This window comes from Hyperolius riggenbachi, chromosome 7 (genome assembly GCF_040937935.1).
Source record: "Hyperolius riggenbachi isolate aHypRig1 chromosome 7, aHypRig1.pri, whole genome shotgun sequence".
Taxonomy (NCBI): domain Eukaryota; kingdom Metazoa; phylum Chordata; class Amphibia; order Anura; family Hyperoliidae; genus Hyperolius; species Hyperolius riggenbachi.
In genome coordinates this window covers 67,909,437-67,929,851 of record NC_090652.1, presented here as the reverse complement: position 1 = coordinate 67,929,851, position 20,415 = coordinate 67,909,437, and the positions used below count along the sequence as shown (strand labels likewise).

At 45.0% G+C, this 20,415-nt stretch overlaps 1 protein-coding gene and 1 long non-coding RNA gene across 3 annotated transcripts in view; one reads left to right on the top strand and one right to left on the bottom strand.

Annotated features, from left to right (window-relative positions):
• Positions 1–451: 451 nt before the first annotated feature.
• The window catches only part of LOC137524328 (uncharacterized), a 44,180-nt gene continuing 24,216 nt past the window's right edge, over positions 452–20,415 (top strand). The window contains exon 1 of the long non-coding RNA XR_011022659.1: positions 452–532. This is a non-coding gene — a long non-coding RNA (uncharacterized lncRNA). The remainder of the gene's footprint in view (positions 533–20,415) is intronic.
• Positions 6,108–20,415, bottom strand: part of LOC137524327 (chitin synthase chs-2-like) — an 84,667-nt gene continuing 70,359 nt past the window's right edge. For both annotated transcript variants that reach the window (XM_068244059.1, XM_068244060.1), the window contains 3 exons: positions 17,615–17,725; positions 13,809–14,026; positions 6,108–7,461 (listed from right to left, as the gene is read on the bottom strand). In XM_068244059.1, the coding sequence (XP_068100160.1) occupies positions 7,416–7,461; positions 13,809–14,026; positions 17,615–17,725 (375 nt within the window). In that variant the 3' untranslated portion in view covers positions 6,108–7,415. The remainder of the gene's footprint in view (positions 7,462–13,808; positions 14,027–17,614; positions 17,726–20,415) is intronic.

The following is a 20,415-nucleotide window of genomic DNA, read 5'->3' as shown; positions in this document are numbered from 1 at the left end:
GGCCAGCAACTGAGGTGCAGCCTCAGAACCAACCCCAATTAATCATACCATCAAAATTCACAGTATGCATGCAATAAAAAAAAACATTATGGTTGCTTGACATTGTACATATGAGGAACACAATTTAAAGGGTCACTATGGCGAAAAATTGTAAAATTTAAAATATGTGCAAACTTAGACATATAAGAAGTACGTTTTTTTCCAGAGTAAAATGAGCCATAAATTACTTTTCTCCTATATTGCTGTCACTAACAGTAGGTAGTAGAAATCTGACAGAAGTGGCAGGTTTTGGACTAGTCTATCTTTTCACAGGGGATTCTCAGCAAGGCTTTTATTCTTTGTAAAGGTATTCCCTAAAAAGGATTTAAACAATGATGCTGGCCAGCTTCCCTGCTCCCTACACAGTTTTTTGGCAGTTGGACAGAGCAACTGCCATTCACTAAGTGCTTTTGAAAATAAATGCCTGAAATTCCCTATGAAGAGATGGACTAGTTCAAAACCTGTCGCTTCTGTCAGATTTCTACTACCTACTGTAAGTGACAGCAACATTTTACTGTGGACAAAACGTACTTCTTATTTGGCTATGTTTGCACATATTTTACATTTTACAATTTTACGCCATAGTGTCCCTTTAATAACTAATTTAAAAAAACAAGCAGAAAAAATTAAGGGACACATACAAACAAATTACACTTACTTGCCCAGTCGCAAACTATTCTGAAGCAGGAGCTGAACTGCTGATGAGCAAAGCTTTTATAGACCAAAAACAGCTCACAAATGTTAAAGGACAACTGTAGCAAGAGTGATATGGAGGCTGCTATATTTAGTCCCCTATATGAGATGGCCCGAACGGTTCGCCCGCAAACGGTTCCAGGCGAACTTTAGGTGGTTCGCGTTCTCCGGCGAAGACGAACTTTTGCGGAAGTTCGATTCACCCCATAATGCTCCATTAGCACAACTTTGACCCTCTACATCACAGTCAGCAGGCACATTGTCGCCAATCAGACTACACTCACTCCTGGAGCCCCACCCCCCTTATAAAAGGCAAGGTTCTCCTGTCGTTTTACTCACTCGTCTGCCTACATGAATTACTTAAGGGAAAGCTGCTGACAGACTCTGCTAGGGAGAGTTTAGTTAGGCTCTTGTAGGCTTGTTCCTAGCTGATTTTTATTCCTTATATTACTCCCTCACTCCCTCACCCCAGAGGGAGGAGGGTCTTGTCTTCCAGGGAATTGTAGTATTTGAAAAGCCAGCTTACATACCTTGGCTGGGAATTGAACCCAGGTCTGAGTGCGTGGTAGGTAGCTCTCTTCTCCACTATACCACCACCACCACTACATGCTGAAGCCAGCCTAGCAGCCTACAGAGCGGTAGGCCTGGGTTCTATTCCTGGCCAATGTGAGTTGGCTTTTGAAATCCTACAATTCCCTAAGCAAGCTCATTTTTCTCTTGGATATATCATAATGGTACATGCTAGGCTGGCTTCAGCATGTAGCATTGTATTGTGTTGTGTTGGTGGTATAATGTTTAGGATAGCAGCCTAAAGAGCGGTAGGCCTGGGTTCTATTCCTGGCCAATGTGAGTTAGCTTTTGACTTACTACAAATCCTTAAGCAAGCTCATTTTTCTCTTGGATATATCATAATGGTACATGCTAGGCTGGCTTCAGCATGTAGTGTTGTGTTGGTGGTATAGTGGTGAAGAGAGCTACCTACCATGCATTCAGACCTGGGTTCAATTCCCGGCATAGGTATGTAAGCTGGCTTTTGAAATACTACAATTCTCTAAAAGACAAGACCCTCCTTCCTCCGGGAGGAGGGAGTGAGGGAGTAATATAAGGAATAAGTATCAGCTAGGAACAAGCCTACAAGAGCCTATTTAAACTCTCCCTAGCAGAGTCTGTCAGCAGCTGTCCCTTAAGTAATTCATGTAGGCAGACGAGTGAGTAAAACAACAGGAGAACCTTGCCTTTTATAAGGGGGGGTGGGGCTCCAGGAGTGAGCGTAGTCTGATTGGCGATAATGTGCCTGCTGACTGTAATGTAGAGGGTCAAAGTTCTGCTCAATAGAGCATTATGGGGGTGAATCGAACTTCCGCAAAAGTTCGTCTTCGCCGACAAACGCGAACCACCTAAAGTTCGCCTGGAACCATTCGCGGGCGAACCATTCGGGCCATCTCTAGTTGAAAGGCACTAGAGGTAGATGATCAGCAGGACAGCCAGGCAACTGGTATTGTTTAAAAGGAAATAAATATGGCAGCCTCCATATCCCTCTCACTTAAGTTGTCCTTTAAAAGGTATTTTATTAATTAAGTGTGAAAATATCACCTGGGAGAAAATTTTGAAAAAAAAGTGAATTGAATATGTACAGTGGGTTGCAAAAGTATTCGGCCCCCTTGAAGTTTTCCACATTTTGTCATATTACTGCCACAAACATGAAGCAATTTTATTGGAATTCCACATGAAAGATCAACACAAAGTAGTGTACATGTGAGAAGTGGAACTAAAATCATACATGATTCCAAACATTTTTTTACAAATAAATAACTGCAAAGTGGTGTGTGCATAATTATACAGCCCTCTTTGATCTGAGTGCAGTCACTTGCCTATAGACATTGCCTGATGAGTGCTAATGACTAAATAGAGTGCACCTGTGTGTAATCTAATGTCAGTACAAATACAGCTGCTCTGTGAGGGCCTCAGAGGTTGTCTAAGAGAATTTTGGGAGCAACAACACCGTGAAGTCCAAAGAACACACAAGACAAGTCAGAGATCAAGTTATTGAGAAATTTAAAGCAGGCTTAGGCTACAAAAAGATTTCCAAAGCCTTGAACATCCCACGGAGCACTGTTCAAGCGATCATTCAGAAATGGAAGGAGTATGACACAATTGTAAACCTACCAAGACAAGGCCATCCACCTAAACTCACAGGCCGAACAAGGAGAGCGCTGATCAGAAATGCAGTCAAGAGGCCCATGGTGACTCTGGACGAGCTGCAGAGATCTACAGCTCAGGTGGGGAAATCTGTCCATAGGACAACTATTAGTCATGCACTGTACAAAGTTGGCCTTTATGCAAGAGGGGCAATAAGAAAGGCATTGTTAACAGAAAGCATAAGAAGTCCTCTTTGCAGTTTGCCACAAGCCATGTGGGGGACACAGCAACCATGTGGAAGAAGGTGCTCTGGTCAGATGAGACCAAAATGGAACTTTTTGGCCAAAATGCAAAACGCTTAGGGCTTGATTCACAAAGCGGTGCTAACCTACTTAGCACGTCTAAAGTCTTTAGACGCGCTAACCAGGGTGCTAAGTAGGTTAGCACCGGATTTCTCAATCAGATCGCGCGCTAACTTTGCGCGCGTAAAGTTTTACGCGCGCAAAGTTTTATGCGCGCTAAGTCCCATAGGCTTTAATAGGCACTTGGCACGGTGCGCCCTGCGCTCTGTGCAGTACGCGCGTAAAGTTTTACGCGCATAAAGTTTTGCTCGCGTAAAGTTTTATGCGCGAAAAGCTTGTTTAGACGTGCTAAGGGGGTTTTCACAGGCGTGCTAACAGTTAGCATCGCTTTGTGAATCAAGCCCAATGTGTGGCGGAAAACTAACACTGCACATCACTCTGAACACACCATCCCCACTGTCAAATATGGTGGTGGCAGCATCATGCTTGGGGGGTGCATCTCTTCAGCAGGGACAGGGAAGCTGGTCAGAGTTGATGGGAAGATGGATGGAGCCAAATACAGGGCAATCTTGGAAGAAAACCTCTTGGAGACTGCAAAAGACTTGAGACTGGGGCGGAGGTTCACCTTCCAGCAGGACAATGACCCTAAACGTAAAGGCAGGGCAACAATGGAATGGTTTAAAACAAAACATATCTATGTGTTAGAATGGCCCAGTCAAAGTCCAGATCTAAATCCAATCGAGAATCTGTGGCAGGATCTGAAAACTGCTGTTCACAAACGCTGTCCATCTAATCTGACTGAGCTGGAGCTGTTTTGCAAAGAAGAATAGGCAAGGATTTCAGTCTCTAGATGTGCAAAGCTGGTAGAGACATACCCTAAAAGACTGGCAGCTGTAATTGCAGCAAAAGGTGGTTCTACAAAGTATTGACTCGGGGCCGAATAATTGCGCGCACCCCACTTTGCAGTTATTTATTTGTAAAAAATGTTTGGAATGATGTATGATTTTCGATCCACTTCTCACATGTACAAAGTGGTGTCACTTTGTATTGGTCTTCAACGTGGAATTCCAATAAAATTGATGCATGTTTGTGGCAGTAATGTGACAAAATGTGGAAAACTTCAAGGGGGCCGAATACTTTTGGAACCCACTGTATGTGCAATATTCTTAAAGTGCCATAGACTGTCTGAGTTCAGAGCCACAATATCCTTCTTCAGAAGGATCGCCAAAAATCTCTGCCCCCAGACCACCACAAAGTTCCACCCCCAGATCACTGTGATCTATAGATGTTTGCCAAGTTGCAGTGGCTCTGCCCCTCCTGCAGGAGGAAGGATGAAAGCGTTGCAACTGGTAGTCAGGTAGATAGGCAGGAACATGCAGTTTAAAAATATCCCACCCTCTGCTTAGAGGAGTATCAGAGCTGTGTTAGCCGGAGTCAGAAAAAGAGGAGCTTGAATTGCACAGCTGCAGAGGCCCCAACACTGCCCCCTAGTGACAAGTCGCCATAAATACACATTATGGCAGAACTAATTAAAAGCAAGACAATTTAACAAATAAAGCAATAAAAGTGCTAAAATAAGTTGGCCTGGAACAATTGCAAGCCTCTAAATAAATTGCCTGCTAAAGGGCTAAAGACAGTTACGAATCTTATTTTGATGACAGATAAAGTATATCAATTTTCAGTCTATTATCCTGCTTACATCTGTTGAGATTTATTATGGTCCTTTAGTGGGAGCCATTCCTGCAATCAGACCTCCCCTGGTGACTGGCTGGGAGGAGGGGCTTGGGCTTCTTCCTTCCTCCTCCTCTACCAAGGCCCCCCTCATGTGCTTTCCTGGCTGTCTCCATTCATCCAGACCCACAGATCAGTGCAGAGGCAGTGACGGGATATACATCTTCTGCCGATGATTCTCTCCTGTGCTCATACTGCAGCCACAAGGTGTCCTCTGGTCTCTGCCTTCCTCCCAGGCTTCAGCAAGTCATGTGAAATCATGCAACATGCAGAGAATCTCAGACCAAAAGGAAGGATGAGGCCTGAAGACACCTAGACACCTAGTGGCTGCAGCGCGAGCACTGGAGAGACCCAGTGGTGGAAGAGGTAAACCCTGTCACTGTCACCACATTGATCTGTGAGTCTGGATGACCAAAGACCGACAGGGGAGCATGAGAAGTGTGCCTTGATGGATAAAGAGGAAGGAAGACGCCTTGTCCCCTCATCCCTGCTGCCTCCCCACCCCATTTCCCTCTATCCCATATTTACGCCCCTAGTCGTGATTTCCACACCCTACTCAGATTTCACAGGCTGCCTGCTTTCTTCCCTGCTTGATTTCTGCTTGTTGTGGCTCCATTGACTGCATGCTTATTCTAGGTGCGTCATCGACTGCCTTCTTGTTCCAGGTGTGACTGCACCAACTTTCTGCTTGTTCCAGGTGTGACTGCTCCAGCTTTCTGCTTGTTCCAGGTGTGACTGCTCCAGCTTTCTGCTTGTTCCAGGTGTGACTGCTCCTGCTTTCTGCTTGTTCCAGGTGTGACTGCACCAACTTTCTGCTTGTTCCAGGTGTGACTGCTCCAGCTTTCTGCTTGTTCCAGGTGTGACTGCTCCTGCTTTCTGCTTGTTCCAGGTGTGACTGCTCCAGCTTTCTGCTTGTTCCAGGTGTGACTGGTCCAGCTTTCTGCTTGTTCCAGGTGTGACTGCTCCAGCTTTCTGCTTGTTCCAGGTGTGACTGCTCCAGCTTTCTGCTTGTTCCAGGTGTGACTGCTCCAGCTTTCTGCTTGTTCCAGGTGTGACTGCTCCAGCTTTCTGCTTGTTCCAGGTGTGACTGCTCCAGCTTTCTGCTTGTTCCAGGTGTGACTGCTCCAGCTTTCTGCTTGTTCCAGGTGTGACTGCTCCAGCTTTCTGCTTGTTCCAGGTGTGGCACATTGGCTGTGCTTTTGCTCCAGCTGTGGCTTTACCAGTTACATGTCTGTGCAGGTGAAACTTAACTGGCTGTGTGCTTGTTCCTGGTAGGACTTCACTGGTTACATACTTGTTCACAGTGTAACTCAGAGGATGATCTCCATTCAGTGGCTTTACCTGTAGGCACTGTAAGTGTGTGCCTACAGGTGGCCCATGTATAAAAGGTGACTCTTTGGCTACCCTAAGGTGCCCCCTCTGCAGAGTGCCAGCGGAGTGGTTATGTGAGAAGAGACTCACCGGTTCCCGACGTTCCAGTGATGATCTTCAGCAGCTGCAGCGTGTTCAGCATTGTCTCCATAGCTATAGCATGTCTCTCTACATGCGACCCGATGGCTCGTAACAGTGTGTCACATAACTCATCATGTGACTCACTGTTACAAGCCACCAAGTCACACATAGAGAGACCCACTGTAGCCATGGAGATGTCGCTGGACGTTCTGCCGCTACTGAATGGATATCATTGATGGAACGCCGGGAGACGGCGAGTCTCTTCTAATAACTGCTCTGCTGGCACTCTGCAGAGGGAGGGAGGGGGAACCTAAACCTGGCTAACTTATACTCTGGCACCTATACTGTAGCTGGCTGTATACTCTGGCTACCTATACTGAGGCACCTATAGCTGGCTAACTATAATGGGGCACCTATAGCTGGCTAACCTATACCTGGAAAACATTTACTGGGCTAACCTATACTGGGACACCTATTTATTTATTTAAGTATTTATACAGCGCCAACATATTACACAGCGCTGTACAGAGTATATTGTCTTGTCACTAACTGTCCCTCAGAGGGGCTCACAATCTAGTCCCTACCATAGTCATATGTATGTATCGTGTACTGCATGTATGGTCTAGGGCCAATTTTTTTTGGGGGGGAGTCAATTAACTTATCTGTATGTTTTTGGGATGTGGGAGGAAACCAGAGTGCCCGGGGGAAACCCACACAGACACAGGAAGAACATACAAACTCCTTGCAGATGTTGACCTGGCTGGGATTCGAAGCGGGGACCCAGCGCTTGCAAGGCGAGAGCGATAACCACTACGCCACCGTGCTGCCCAACTATAGCTGGCTAACTTATACTGAGGCACCTATAGCTGGCACATCTGATTATAGGAGGGAGGAAGGGAAGCACATCTTAATGTCTGAGGGGAGTGGACTTTATAAGACTTAAGGCACTGGAGCTTTTGTGCCTATAGGCACCTCAGCTGTAAATCCGTCCAACTCCATTATCCATTTGCTTTTAGAGTTCCCTTGATGAATATTATTTATGCCTTGATCTGTTATCCTTCATTTTGTTTCCTTATAAGCAACATAATGAATGGCTGTGTATATTCTATGAAACAGAAAATACAATACAGTTATTCAGGTTAGAAATTCAAGATTAACTCTGTACAACATTCCACTTGCATTTTTAAAGGATACCTGAAGTGAGTGGGGTATGAAGGCTGCAATATTCATTTCCTTTAGGGTCCGTTTCCACTAATGTGAATTTGCATGTGTTGTCCACATGCAAATTCGCATAACCAATACAAGTGGATGGGGCTGTTTCCACTTGTCCGGAATTCTGTGCGGTCTCCTGTGCAGAAGAAATCTGCATGGCAGAGCCGTCAGAATACGCATGCCGCACCCCACACGCGAATCGCCGCTAATGTAATGTAATAGGAAAACCGCAAGCATGTTAGTCTTGCGGTTTTCCCGGTGTTTCCGTATGCGATTCCGCGTGAAAACCCATGTCAATGCTTGCCGGCATTTACATGGTTAATATCGCATAGCGCAAACTGCAAGCGATTCCGTGTGAAAATCCGCATGGAAACGCGAATGAATCCGCACCCGCATGCGGATTCATTGACACGATTTTTGCATCAAAAAACTCAACGCACAAGTGGAAACTTACCCTAAAACAATACCGGCTGCAACAAACATTTAAAAAAAAAACACACACATTTTTCTTTGTACTGTATTTGCCATAACAACATAATTCTGGCCTCTGCTACAGTGGCTGCTACAAACATTTTTTTTTCTAAAAAAAACCCAAAATTTTTGTATGTAATGTATATTCCATGACAAAATTGTTCTGACTTTGCTGCAGCAGCCAGCGTCAACATTTTTTTAATAGATAAACTAAAGCTCTTCGCAGTTGTTTGTGGTGCAGTAAACATGGCATTTCATCTATCAGTGTAAACTGTGCCTAACCCTTACACTACCTGATTGACATGCACACACATCAGACATTTTAAAGCAGTTAACTCCACAAATTTAGGTATGTTATGTGATTTCTGCCCTTTAGAGATTAAAGCACGACTCTGCGTCAACTACATAATTTTTCGTGGGACTTTTGCCATCGATCCCCCTCCGGCATGCCACCGTCCAATTGTTAGGCCCCTTGTATCAACTTTTCTATCACTTTTGTGGCCAGAAACAGTCTCTATAGGTTTTAGAATTTGCCTGCCCATTGAAGTCTATGGCGGTCGAGGTTTGCAACATCACAGATGATGTACTGTCTGTATTGCAATGATGGTTTAACGGCTGTTTCTAGATACAGTAGCTCTCAGGGCTGCACTGCTAGGATCTGGAACTTACAGGGCACCACTGAAGATGCAATTTTGAAGGCAAAATGTTGGCATGGTCATGACAGTTTGTGAGCAGGGCCATACAGTATATAACATATGTGAATTTAAAGGGAACCTAAACTGAGAGTGGTATGGGTGTTTCCTTTTAAAGCGGAATATAACCCTGCATTTCAACTTTGCTCTAAAACATTATTTACAGTATATTATTTGCAACCAGCATTTTTTTTTACTATACCAGCATTGGAAGGGTTACACAGAGCTTTAAAGTTCCTGGAGAGTTCTGCAGACTCATCGCAAGCTTACATAGATACATTTTGTTTACTTAAATGTATCTAAGTGTGGAATGTGATTCACTCTCTCTGACTGAGAAAGAGCTGGAGGACAGCCAAAGAGTGTGTAACATTTCTCACTTGTTACATTCTATTTAGTTAAATGTATCTATCTGAACTTCTGCATGTCTCTCCACAGAACTTTAAACCTCTGTGTGTAATTCTTCCAATGCTGGTCTAGTAAAAAAAATGCTGGTTGCATATAATATGCTGTAAATTAGGGCTGATCGGAACAGCTGAATTCCGATTTCGTCGAAATTTCGTGTACCGCATGCGAAAACCGAGTTTCGTGTTCCGAATTTTCGTGTTCCGAGTGCATTTCTATTGAATTAAATAGTGTTAACTTCTGCGGTTAATTGTAAAGCCCCCGTACATGCTATCATCACCAAATTTGGCATGTATGTTAAGCAGATGAGTAGGAACATGGTAAAAAAAAATGTTGTGAAAAGAGCTTATAGTTTTTGAGGTAATCGATTTCAAAGTTTCATAAGAAAAATGTTTTTTAAACTGTGTAAAATGACACTGCTGCAGAACAGGTTACTGCATTCCGAGTTCTGTATACATATTGTATACATTTCATGAAAACAGACAGCGTGGGGTCCCCCCTCCCAAGCCTCCTTAACCCCTTGTCCCCCATGCAGGCTGGGATAGCCAGAATGCAGAGTCCCGGCCACGTGGGGCTTCGCACCCTGAGCTATACCAGCCCGCATGGTCCATGGTATGGGGGGGCTCTGGAGGAGAGGGGCGGCCAACCTCCCCCTCTCCCCCAGAGCCCTTGTCCAATCCATGGACAAGGGGCTCTTCCCCACCTCCGGTGCCCCAGGAGGAGGTGGGGGCCGCCGACGTCCTGGGGGGTTCATGGTGCCATCCGGGGTTCCCCTTTAACAAGTGGACCCCGGAAGCCGCCCCTCCCCAGGAGAAATGAGTATAGGGGTACACGGTACCCCTTACCCATTTCAGCAGCGTTAAAAAAAGAAATAAAAACACGACAACGAAAAAAGTCCTTTATTGTTCTAAATTAACCAGGGATACTTACCTTGGGATAATCTCACGCCAGTAACCTCAGGAGTGGTCCCACGCCAGTATCCTCTTAGGACATCTCACCACCCTCCCACACTGACGAACTCCCACCACTGAATGGTCACAGTCAGCCTCTGCATCTGTATAGCAGAGGCTGAGAACACGAAAATTTTGCCTTTAAAACAAGAAATTTCGGCAAACAGTGATGCAATCAAAATGGCCACTGGGAAATCCCCGATCGCTGGAGGCCACACTAGAGTGGCGAAACCAGTGATTTTTCACATAGATGGTGGGTCCAGGTGACCAGAGCAGGAGGTGCCCTAATCCCCTGGACCCACCCATTCATGTGAAATAACGCGTATTCTGACACTCTGAGGTGGCCTCCGGGGAACGGGGATTCCCCAGCAGCCATTTTGTTTATGACACTGTTTGCCGAAAATTCTTGTTTTAGCAAACAATTTTCATGTTTCTAGCTCATGCAATACAGATTGCAGAGGCTGTCTACAGCCATTCATCCCCAGGAGTTCTGCAGGATCGGCAGGTGCGCGGGACCTCCTAAGAGGATAGAGGGGGCACAGAGCAGGAAGGTGGGAAAGTGGGCACAGAGCGGCGGGGAGGGGGGGGGAAGCATCCCCTCCCTCACCTAGGGCCCCCCCTTGCGCACTCCCCCCCACCTCCAGAATTCCAGCCAGCCAGCGGAACGGCTTACCGAGAGCGATAGCTCTGTGTGCCGCTGGTCTGGTATTCTGCACTGACACTGTCCAATCACGCTCTCGCAGTACTTCCTGTGAGAGCGTAATTGGACAATGCAATGCAGGAGACCAGACCAGCAGCAGCACACAGAGCTCTTCTCTCGGTAAGTGATTCCCGCTCGCTGCCAAGTTTCCAAGTTTAGGTAGGCAGGTAGATAGGTGTCCCCAGTATAGATATACCCAGGTCTATCGGTGTCCCCAGTTTAGGTAGGCAGGTCACCAGTTAGTGGGGGCCCCCATGCTGGAAGGGGGGGCAGTGGGCACAGAGTGGCAGGGAGGAGTGGAAGCCTCCCCCCCTCCCTCACCTAGCCCTCACCTCACGAAGCCCCTTCCGTGCTCCCCCTCCAAAATTGCAGCCAGCAGCGGCAGCGATAGCGGGAATCACTTACCTAGAGAAGAGCTCTGTGTGCCGCTGCTGGTCTGGTCTCCTGCATTGCATTGTCCAATTACGCTCTCACATGAAGTACTGCGAGAGCGTGATTGGACAGTGTCAGTGCAGAATACCAGACCAGCGGCACACAGAGCTATCGCTCTCGGTAAGCCGTTCCGCTGGCTGGCTGGAATTCTGGAGGTGGGGGGGAGTGCGCAAGGGGGGGCCCTAGGTGAGGGAGGGGATGCTTCCCCCCCTCCCCACCGCTCTTTTCCCACTTTCCCACCTTCGTGCGCTGTGCCCCCCTCTATCCTCTTAGGAGGTCCCGCGCACCTGCCGATCCTGCAGAACTCCTGGGGATGAATGGCTGTAGACAGCCTCTGCAATCTGTATTGCATAAGCTAGAAACACGAAAATTGTTTGCTAAAACAAGAATTTTCGGCAAACAGTGTCATAAACAAAATGGCTGATGGGGAATCCCCGTTCCCTGGAGGCCACCTCAGAGTGTCAGAATACGCGTTATTTCACATGAATGGGTGGGTCCAGGGGATTAGGGCACCTCCTGCTCTGGTCACCTGGACCCACCATCTATGTGAAAAATCACTGGTTTCGCCACTCTAGTGTGGCCTCCAGCGATCGGGGATTTCCCAGTGGCCATTTTGATTGCATCACTGTTTGCCGAAATTTCTTGTTTTAAAGAAAAAATATTCGTGTTCTCAGCCTCTGCTATACAGATGCAGAGGCTGACTGTGACTATTCAGTGGTGGGAGTTCGTCAGTGTGGGAGGGTGGTGAGATGTCCTAAGAGGATACTGGCGTGGGACCACTCCTGAGGTTACTGGCGTGAGATTATCCCAAGGTAAGTATCCCTGGTTAATTTAGAACAATAAAGGACTTTTTTCGTTGTCGTGTTTTTATTTCTTTTTTTAACGCTGCTGAAATGGGTAAGGGGTACCGTGTACCCCTATACTCATTTCTCCTGGGGAGGGGGCGGCTTCCGGGGTCCACTTGTTAAAGGGGAACCCCGGATGGCACCATGAACCCCCCAGGACGTCGGCGGCCCCCACCTCCTCCTGGGGCACCGGAGGTGGGGAAGAGCCCCTTGTCCATGGATTGGACAAGGGCTCTGGGGGAGAGGGGGAGGTTGGCCGCCCCTCTCCTCCAGAGCCCCCCCATACCATGGACCATGCGGGCTGGTATAGCTCAGGGTGCGAAGCCCCACGTGGCCGGGACTCTGAATTCTGGCTATCCCAGCCTGCATGGGGGACAAGGGGTTAAGGAGGCTTGGGAGGGGGGACCCCACGCTGTCTGTTTTCATGAAATGTATACAATATGTATACAGAACTCGGAATGCAGTAACCTGTTCTGCAGCAGTGTCATTTTAAACAGTTTAAAAAACATTTTTCTTATGAAACTTTAAATCGATTTCCTCAAAAACTGTAAGCTCTTTTCACAAAATTTTTTTTACCATGTTCCTACTCATCTGCTAAACATACATGCCAAATTTGGTGATGATAGCATGTAAGGGGGCTTTACAATTAACCATGGAATTTAGCACTATTGACTTCAATGTAAACACGAATTCGGTACTCGGAATTGCCGAATTTTCTGGTTTCGAGAGCTTACTCGGAACTGCCAAATTCCGATGGCAAACTCGAAATTCGGAATCCGAGAGCTCAGCCCTACTGTAAATAATGTTTTAGAGCAAAGTTGAAATGCAGGGTTATATTCCGCTTTAAACAACACCAGTTGACTGGTAGTCCTGCTGATGTATTTGCTGCAACAGTGGCTGAATCACACACCTGAAACAAGCATGCAGCTAATCCAGTCTGACTTAAGTGATAACATTTGATCTGCATGCTTGTTGAGGGGCTGTGGCTGAAAGTATTAGAGACACAGGATCAGCAGGAGAGTCAGGTAACTGGCATTATTTTAAATGGAAAAATGCATGTCCTTCTCAGTTTAGGTTCCCTTTAAAGGGACACTTAAGTCAAACAAAAAAAATGAGTTTTACTCACCTGGGGTTTCAATAGCCCCCTGCAGCTGTCCGGTGCCCTCATCGTCTCCCTCCGATCCTCCTGGCCACGCCGGCAGCCACTTCCTGTTTCGGTGACAGGAGCTGACAGGCTGGGGATGCGAGTGATTCTTCGCGTTTCTGGCCACAATAGTGCCATCTATGCTGCTATAGCATATATCATATACCATATAGCAGCATAGAGGGTGCTAATGTGTCTGGGGACGCGAAGAATCACTCACGTCCCCAGCCTGTCAGCTCCTATCACCGAAACAGGAAGTGGCTGCCGGTGGGGCCAGGGGGATCGGAGGGAGACGACGAGGGCACCGGACAGCTGCAGGGGGCTATTGGAAGCCCTAGGTGAGTAAAACTCATTTTTTTTGTTTGACTTAAGTGTCCCTTTAAGAGGGCTGTAACTAGAAATTGATGGCACCCCCTACAAAACTTTGGACATAGCTCCTTTTTCTTACAGAAGAACATTGGGCCCTAAGTACCATGTAAATATAATAAAATGCATTCACTGTTTTCCATTCTCTCATCATCCTTACTTTTAAGGTGAAAAATAAATAAGCTTTGTGAATCAAGTCACTTATTTAAATTACAAATATACTTTAAGTAGAACTTACCTATGGTAGAGAAGAGCTCCAAACTGTAGGATAAGCAGCCCAGCAAAGGACAGTAAAAACATAAACCCGATGGGTTCCACATACAGTTTTTCTGTTGATGAAACTGTGCCATTTACGTATATTTTGGGCAACACAATGCTGACATAGGATCCGATTATTTGAAGGAAGAATGTTGCCACTATCCAAAGCAAATTGATCATGAAGTAAATGAATATGACCTGTAGAAATATGTGTAATGACGTAGAATCAATAGTTAGATTGCAAGGAACTACCGTTTCCCCAAAATTAAGACATCCCCAAATGTAAGCCCTAGTAGGAATTTTGAACATGCTCAATATATAAGCCGTACCCTGAAAGTAAGCCTGTGTCAGTAAGGGGAAAAAGTATGGCAACTCATGTTATTACTGGAGCTGATGGTCTCATGGGAGGACCATGGCTTTGCCATTGGCCCAATCGCTGCACTCACTGCTACTCAGCACCCAGACATGTGGACAGGATCAGGGGGAGTTCAGTTACGTGCACTTCACAGGAATCTCAACATGAAATGGAAATAATTAACTCCTCCTGTCTCTGTCCACATATCTGGGTGCTGAAGGGTGGTGATGGGCAAATTCAGGTTTTCGAATTTCATTAGCCCAAATTCAAACACTAACACTATTTACTAATTTAACCACTGCTTTATCTGAAATCTGTATTATTAAACAATGCAGGGCCTGACTGACTAAGCAAAGCTGACCTGGATTTTATTTATTTATTTATTTTTTTCAAATAAATTGACTGCTACTATGAATTAGGAGCTGAAAGCTTTAAATCTTCACTTGGGTCATATCAAGTCTTGAAAAAAATTCACTTGAGAAAGAGCTTTAATAATAATTTGCAAGCTCCAAGCAGTGTTGCTTGCACATTTTTGCTAGTCATTTTCACATCAAAAATGCAATTTTGGTTTGAGAAATTTTTGCAAAAAATGCTTGTATTTTTTTTTTTTGCATTTCACGAAAAAAAATTAATTTGCACTGCAAAACTCTATAATTTTTACTTCAAAAATTTGGGAAAAGAGCTGCAATGCAGAAAAACAATATTTTACCATGCCAATTTTTACAGTAAAAACATGAAAAAACAATATTTTTTCAGTGAAAATGTGCGAAAAACGTAAAAAATATAAAAACTAAATTTTGATGAAATTTTCACTCGAAAATTGAATGTAACATCATTTTAGCGAAAACTAATGCAAAAAGAATATTGACGTATTGGCAATAGAACGATAACCACATAGACATAGCTTTATTAACCTCCTTAGTGGTATGCCTGACACTGTGTCGGGCATGCCGCTGCAGAGGTTTTTCTGCTGATAGGGACCCCCGGATTGAATCAATTAGTTTATAATGTGTCCATTAGATACTAGCTAGCACTACGCTAGCTAGTATTGTCTGCCGGCACCCCCGATTGGCCGCAATCCCCCCTGATTGCCTGCTGGATACATTACCACGCCGGGATCCAGCGATCGAGCAGCCTCCCGCTCAGCTCTGGTCCTCACTATGGGGTGGATCGGGACTGTGCATGATGTCGGTGACTTTAAACATCATGTACGATCCTCCCCAAAATAAAGACAAAGAGCTGAGCGGGGAGGCTGCGCCTATCGTGGGATCCAGGTAGGGTAATGTATCCAGCAAACATTCTAGGGGATCGGTGGTGGGGGGGGGGTTCCGGAGATGCCGGCAGACAATACTAGCTAGCCTAGTGCTAGCTAGTATCTAATGGACACATTTAAACTAATAAATTAGCGCAGGGGCACTGATAATGCAAAACCTCCTGAGCGGCATAACGCTCAGGAGGTTAAAGCACAATGGCCCATGTGCAATTAACTTTTTCTCCTTAGTTTTCTACTAGGTGATATTTTCAAAATTGTCAATAGTGATGTCGCGAACCTCCGATTTTCGGTTCGCGAACCTCCGCGGAAAGTTCGGAGATGGACTAGTCCAAAACCTGTTACTTCTGTCAGATTTCTACTGCCTACTGTAAGTGACAGCATTATAGGAGAAAACTCATGTATGGCTCATTTTACTCTGGAAAAAAACGTACTTCTTATTTGTATATGTTTGCACATATTTTAAATTTTACAGTTTTTCGCTGTAGTGCTCCTTTAAATGTAAGCATTAATGTGAATCTGAATCCAATTAAAAAAAGAAAAAAACCAAACTTACTTACCTAAAGAAAGTAAAGGCTCTGGGTCCTAATGAGCCTTCCTGTCCCTTTCATGGTCCCTGCGTTCCAGTGCTGGATCTCCGGTTCAAATCTCCTGCCACGAGAGGCTTTGGAACTGGAAGTCTTCGGGAGCCCGAGTGCTGATGGGTGGCTCCATACTGCGCATGCACGAGCACGATATCTCGTGCGCCCCTTCATTTGGGCTCCTAAAGACTTCCAAAGCCTCAGGCAGTGGCAGATAGTCTTGATTGGAGACTGCTAATGGGAAGCCTCATTAGGACCCAGAGCCTTTCCTTAGGTGAGTATGTTTTTTTTTTGCTTTTTGTTTTTTAATTGGCTTTATACTCATCTGTTCAGCTGTCAAGAAAATAAAATGTTTTTAAATGGTTTTAGTGGTTGCTCATTATTCAAACCAGGTTTTAAACAACACTTTTTTATTGCATTACCCCAATTAAACCTCATTTGATAGGGTTTATTAAACAAATTGGTGCATAAAGAGATACAGGTACCAGTGCATATGCCTCATGTAGGTATAAATTAGGTATACCATACTAAGGCGGATGATGTCAAATTGTTATTGTCATTGGAAGTTTTCAGAAGATGGATTCCCTCAACATCAATACAGTGTCTTTCCCTCCCCCATTCGAGAACCCTCTGTAGGCGTAAACCGTGTTCTATTAACCTCCCTAGTGGTATTGACGGCTATACACGTGAACACAAAACATGCTGTGAACAGTATTGATGTACATAAATGCTAATACTCTCCTGCACTGTATACTTTATTGACACATTTTGGCAAGTTACAGGAAAAAAAAGTTCTGAAATTAATTAGATCCCTTTTTGCAAAAATTTCTGGGGAAATTGAACACTAGGGAGGTCTAGGGAGGTTATATATGGCACATAATGGGAGTAGGTATAGGTAATGTGTATGCATCTTTTGCGGCTGTTTTTACTGTTTTGTGTGTCAGCGCTGGGTTATGTGGGTATTTTTGCACGTTCCACGCGTATTTGCATGTACCCTGGCAGTGACGTTTGTACGCTTATGCATTCCAGTAGAGACGTCTGCACGCCTAGGTTGCGGGTCAGCGTTGATGGATGCGTAAGTCTTTTTGCGTGTAACACGTAATATGTGTCCCGTAAGTGGCAAAAATACGCATCCAGGCAATGCACTCCAAACGAGAGGATGTCACCATTTGCCGCTGGTGTGTGTTCCATTGGTTTCTGATGGCTGAACGATAGTGTCTTTTGGACCCTCCTGCTTTAAAAGGTAGGAAACTATTTAAGAAGGGTCATTTGTGGGGACAATTTGTCTTGATGAAGTGCCACATTGCTTATGGCGTGACACAGCTGTAGACCTCTTACTGCCTGTACCTCTCTACATAACAACTGGTCATGTACTGCTGCTCAATTTTTAAGCTACATCAATAAAAGTGAAGTTTTATCTGGAATTGCACCACCTTTTTTTCTCTTCTGTTGTTCTCTCAACATCAATGATGTTAGCCCTGATCATCTTAGACCAATAGCAGGCCATGATGTCTACCGTGTCAGATGAAGTCAGACACATTATTTATCTAGGCACCTGATTCTGGGCTCTTATCACATACTTTGTTTCTCATAGACTTCAGCTCTCTCTGAATCTCATCTTGCTTCTTTTTATCCTCGTTGAGGGGTTCCAGATATGATTTTATGGCACCTTGCCAGAATGGAATTTCCTCCTAAAAAAGGAAAGAAATGGTCAACTGCTGCAAATTAGACATTGGCCACAATTCACAAAGCTTATCTCCTGTCTTTAATAATGATTATGTGCTGTGTTTACTTTTATTACTATGGTGATAAAGCATTTAGTTCGCTAAGCATCGACTGGATAATGTAATGGTTAAGGGCTCTTCCTGTTCAGTAAGCCAGCACCTATTCAGTAGGAGAAGACTCCCTAAAACTTCTACTGCCTATAGAGCGCGTCCTTGTGGCTGCAGCTCTGGTTCTTTCAGTCTGCCAGGAGAAAAGTGTGATATAAATGTTTTGCGTCTGTCTGTCTGACTAAATAATTAACCTCAGGCAAACCTTACATAAGGATTATGTCCTTAAGTTAAGGAGTGATTTCTAAAGTTAAGGTTTCAACCGTTAAAATAATGACAGGATTCTAAAGTTAAAGACAGGATGTTAATTGACAGAGAGGAATGCAAATGTAAAGTGTGTGAGGAGTTGTCACCTGGCCTGAGCTGTCATTAAGTTGAGTGTTACTACAGACTGCAATGTAAAGTGAATCATTGTTATCTGTCTGCTTTATTTTTTACTAGTTTATGCAGAGGGGACTCTGTATAAAGAGAAATATACACAGCAGGCACACAGAGAGGGAAGGAGAGAGCAAGAGAGATACCAAGCATACACACACACACACACACACACACACACACACACACACACACACACACACACACACACACACACACACACACACACACAGTCTCTCTCTCTCTCCTTCCCTGGTTGTCCTACACAGGCTAACTGTTATCATCCTGGCAGCAGGAAGGGTGGAGTTACAGCCTGCCTGTGTGTGCTCCTCCCCTCCCTATCTACTGCATGTGAGAATGACTACAGAGGTGATAAATTAAGGACTGGAGTGATAAGACAACGCTTTTACTGTGAAAGCTTATCATTACATGTTAATAAGGCAAGAGACTGATGTGCGGTGATAGGTTTGAACATGCCTTATTATCACTAGTATGATCTTGTGAATTGCTGCAATTACTTGAAATGTTATATGTATGTAGTAATAATGTATGTATTCATTATGACGTTCTATGACTTGGAGATAGAGATCACAAATTTATGGAAGTAAAAACATGTCTTCTATAAATGGAAAAAAATGAGAAACTGAAAGCCTGCTATCTTGTCTAATTAGTTGTGTAAATGTATGGTCAATTAGTTATAGAAGAAGGAGTAACACTCACAAATGTGGGTTACTCAAAGCCAACCACTGTATAGGCAGTTGGGGAGTAAGGATAGCCAATGCGGGGGCGTGGACTGGCCATGGAGTGAGGAAGACGCACGGCTCTTTAGCTCCGCTCTACCCTGCTGATCCTGACTCAATCCTGCCTTTAAAAACCTGTGGTTTCTTGGCGACTCACCTCCAGAGTACCTGCTCTACCTCCTGGATCACAGCCATGATGAAAAGTGGAGATCCCAAGCAATCCTCCGTCTCTGCCCGGCTGGCGCAGTACGCACACACTAACGGGCAAGATGGCGCCGACACCTCCGCAACTTCTTCTACTACTAAAGACACTACTCTAGATGACACTCTGCCGTTGGAGGAGGTAGGTCTCAGCCCTGCTAGCAGCCCAAAGACCATCTCTGAAGCCCCTAAGCAGCAGAAGGTACGCACTTCCCCTCAGGGCGGTAAAGGGGATTCCCCTAACCTGCCTCATGGCGACGCTGACCGCGGCCTAGAGGAAGAGCCTTCCAGACTCCAATTTATGGAAGCCATAGCAGATCTTAAGGCCTCTATAACGGAAAGACTAGACACCATTCAGGTAGAACTCTCATTTGTCAAACCTGACATGCAAAAAATCAAAGACAGAACTGGAGAGGCGGAAAAACGTATTAGTGATCTGGAGGACGGGGTTAGGCCTCTCTGTTCCGATGTAAAGTACTATGGCAAGATTTCTGATGGCCACTCGTTTAAGCTCTCTGACTTAGAAAACCGCTCCAGACGTAGCAACTTAAGGTTTGTGGGGTTCCCAGAGAAAGCTGAAGGTCCGTGCGCAGAAGAATTTCTAGAATCATGGCTCACTGACTCTCTCCCGGGCTTCATACCCTCCCGCACTTTTGCAATTGAAAGGGCTCACAGGATACCGGGCGCTTCTCCTAAACCGGGACTCCCCCCTAGGCCTCTGATTGCCAAATTTCTGAATTTCCGCGATAAAGCCTCCATTCTTCAAGCTGCACGAATATATGCTCAGCCTCTGAAATTTAATGACACCACTATACACATATACCAGGATTTTTCAGTGGACATTCAAAAACAACGTATAGCCTTTAATGATGTTAAAAAGATCCTACGGAATAGGCAACTAACGTATAGCATGCTTTATCCTGCCAAGTTAAAAATCATACATGAGGATAAAGCCCTCTTCTTCTCGAATCCACGTGATGTCGACAATTGACTGGAAGAAAACGGTTCAGATTTAGCTGGGAATCTCTCCCCACCACGCAAACGTCGCTGACTTTAACTTTTGGTTTTCTGATTTTTCTTACAGATTCATTTTCTTAGTTGCTTACTTAAAACCTGGCGCTGGTGCACTTTTTCTTTCATTGAACATTTACATGCGCTTTGCTCGTAATGTCCAGCTTCAATGAGAACTTCTATATGGTCTGGCTCAACCAGGCATCCTCTAAGATCCTGTAG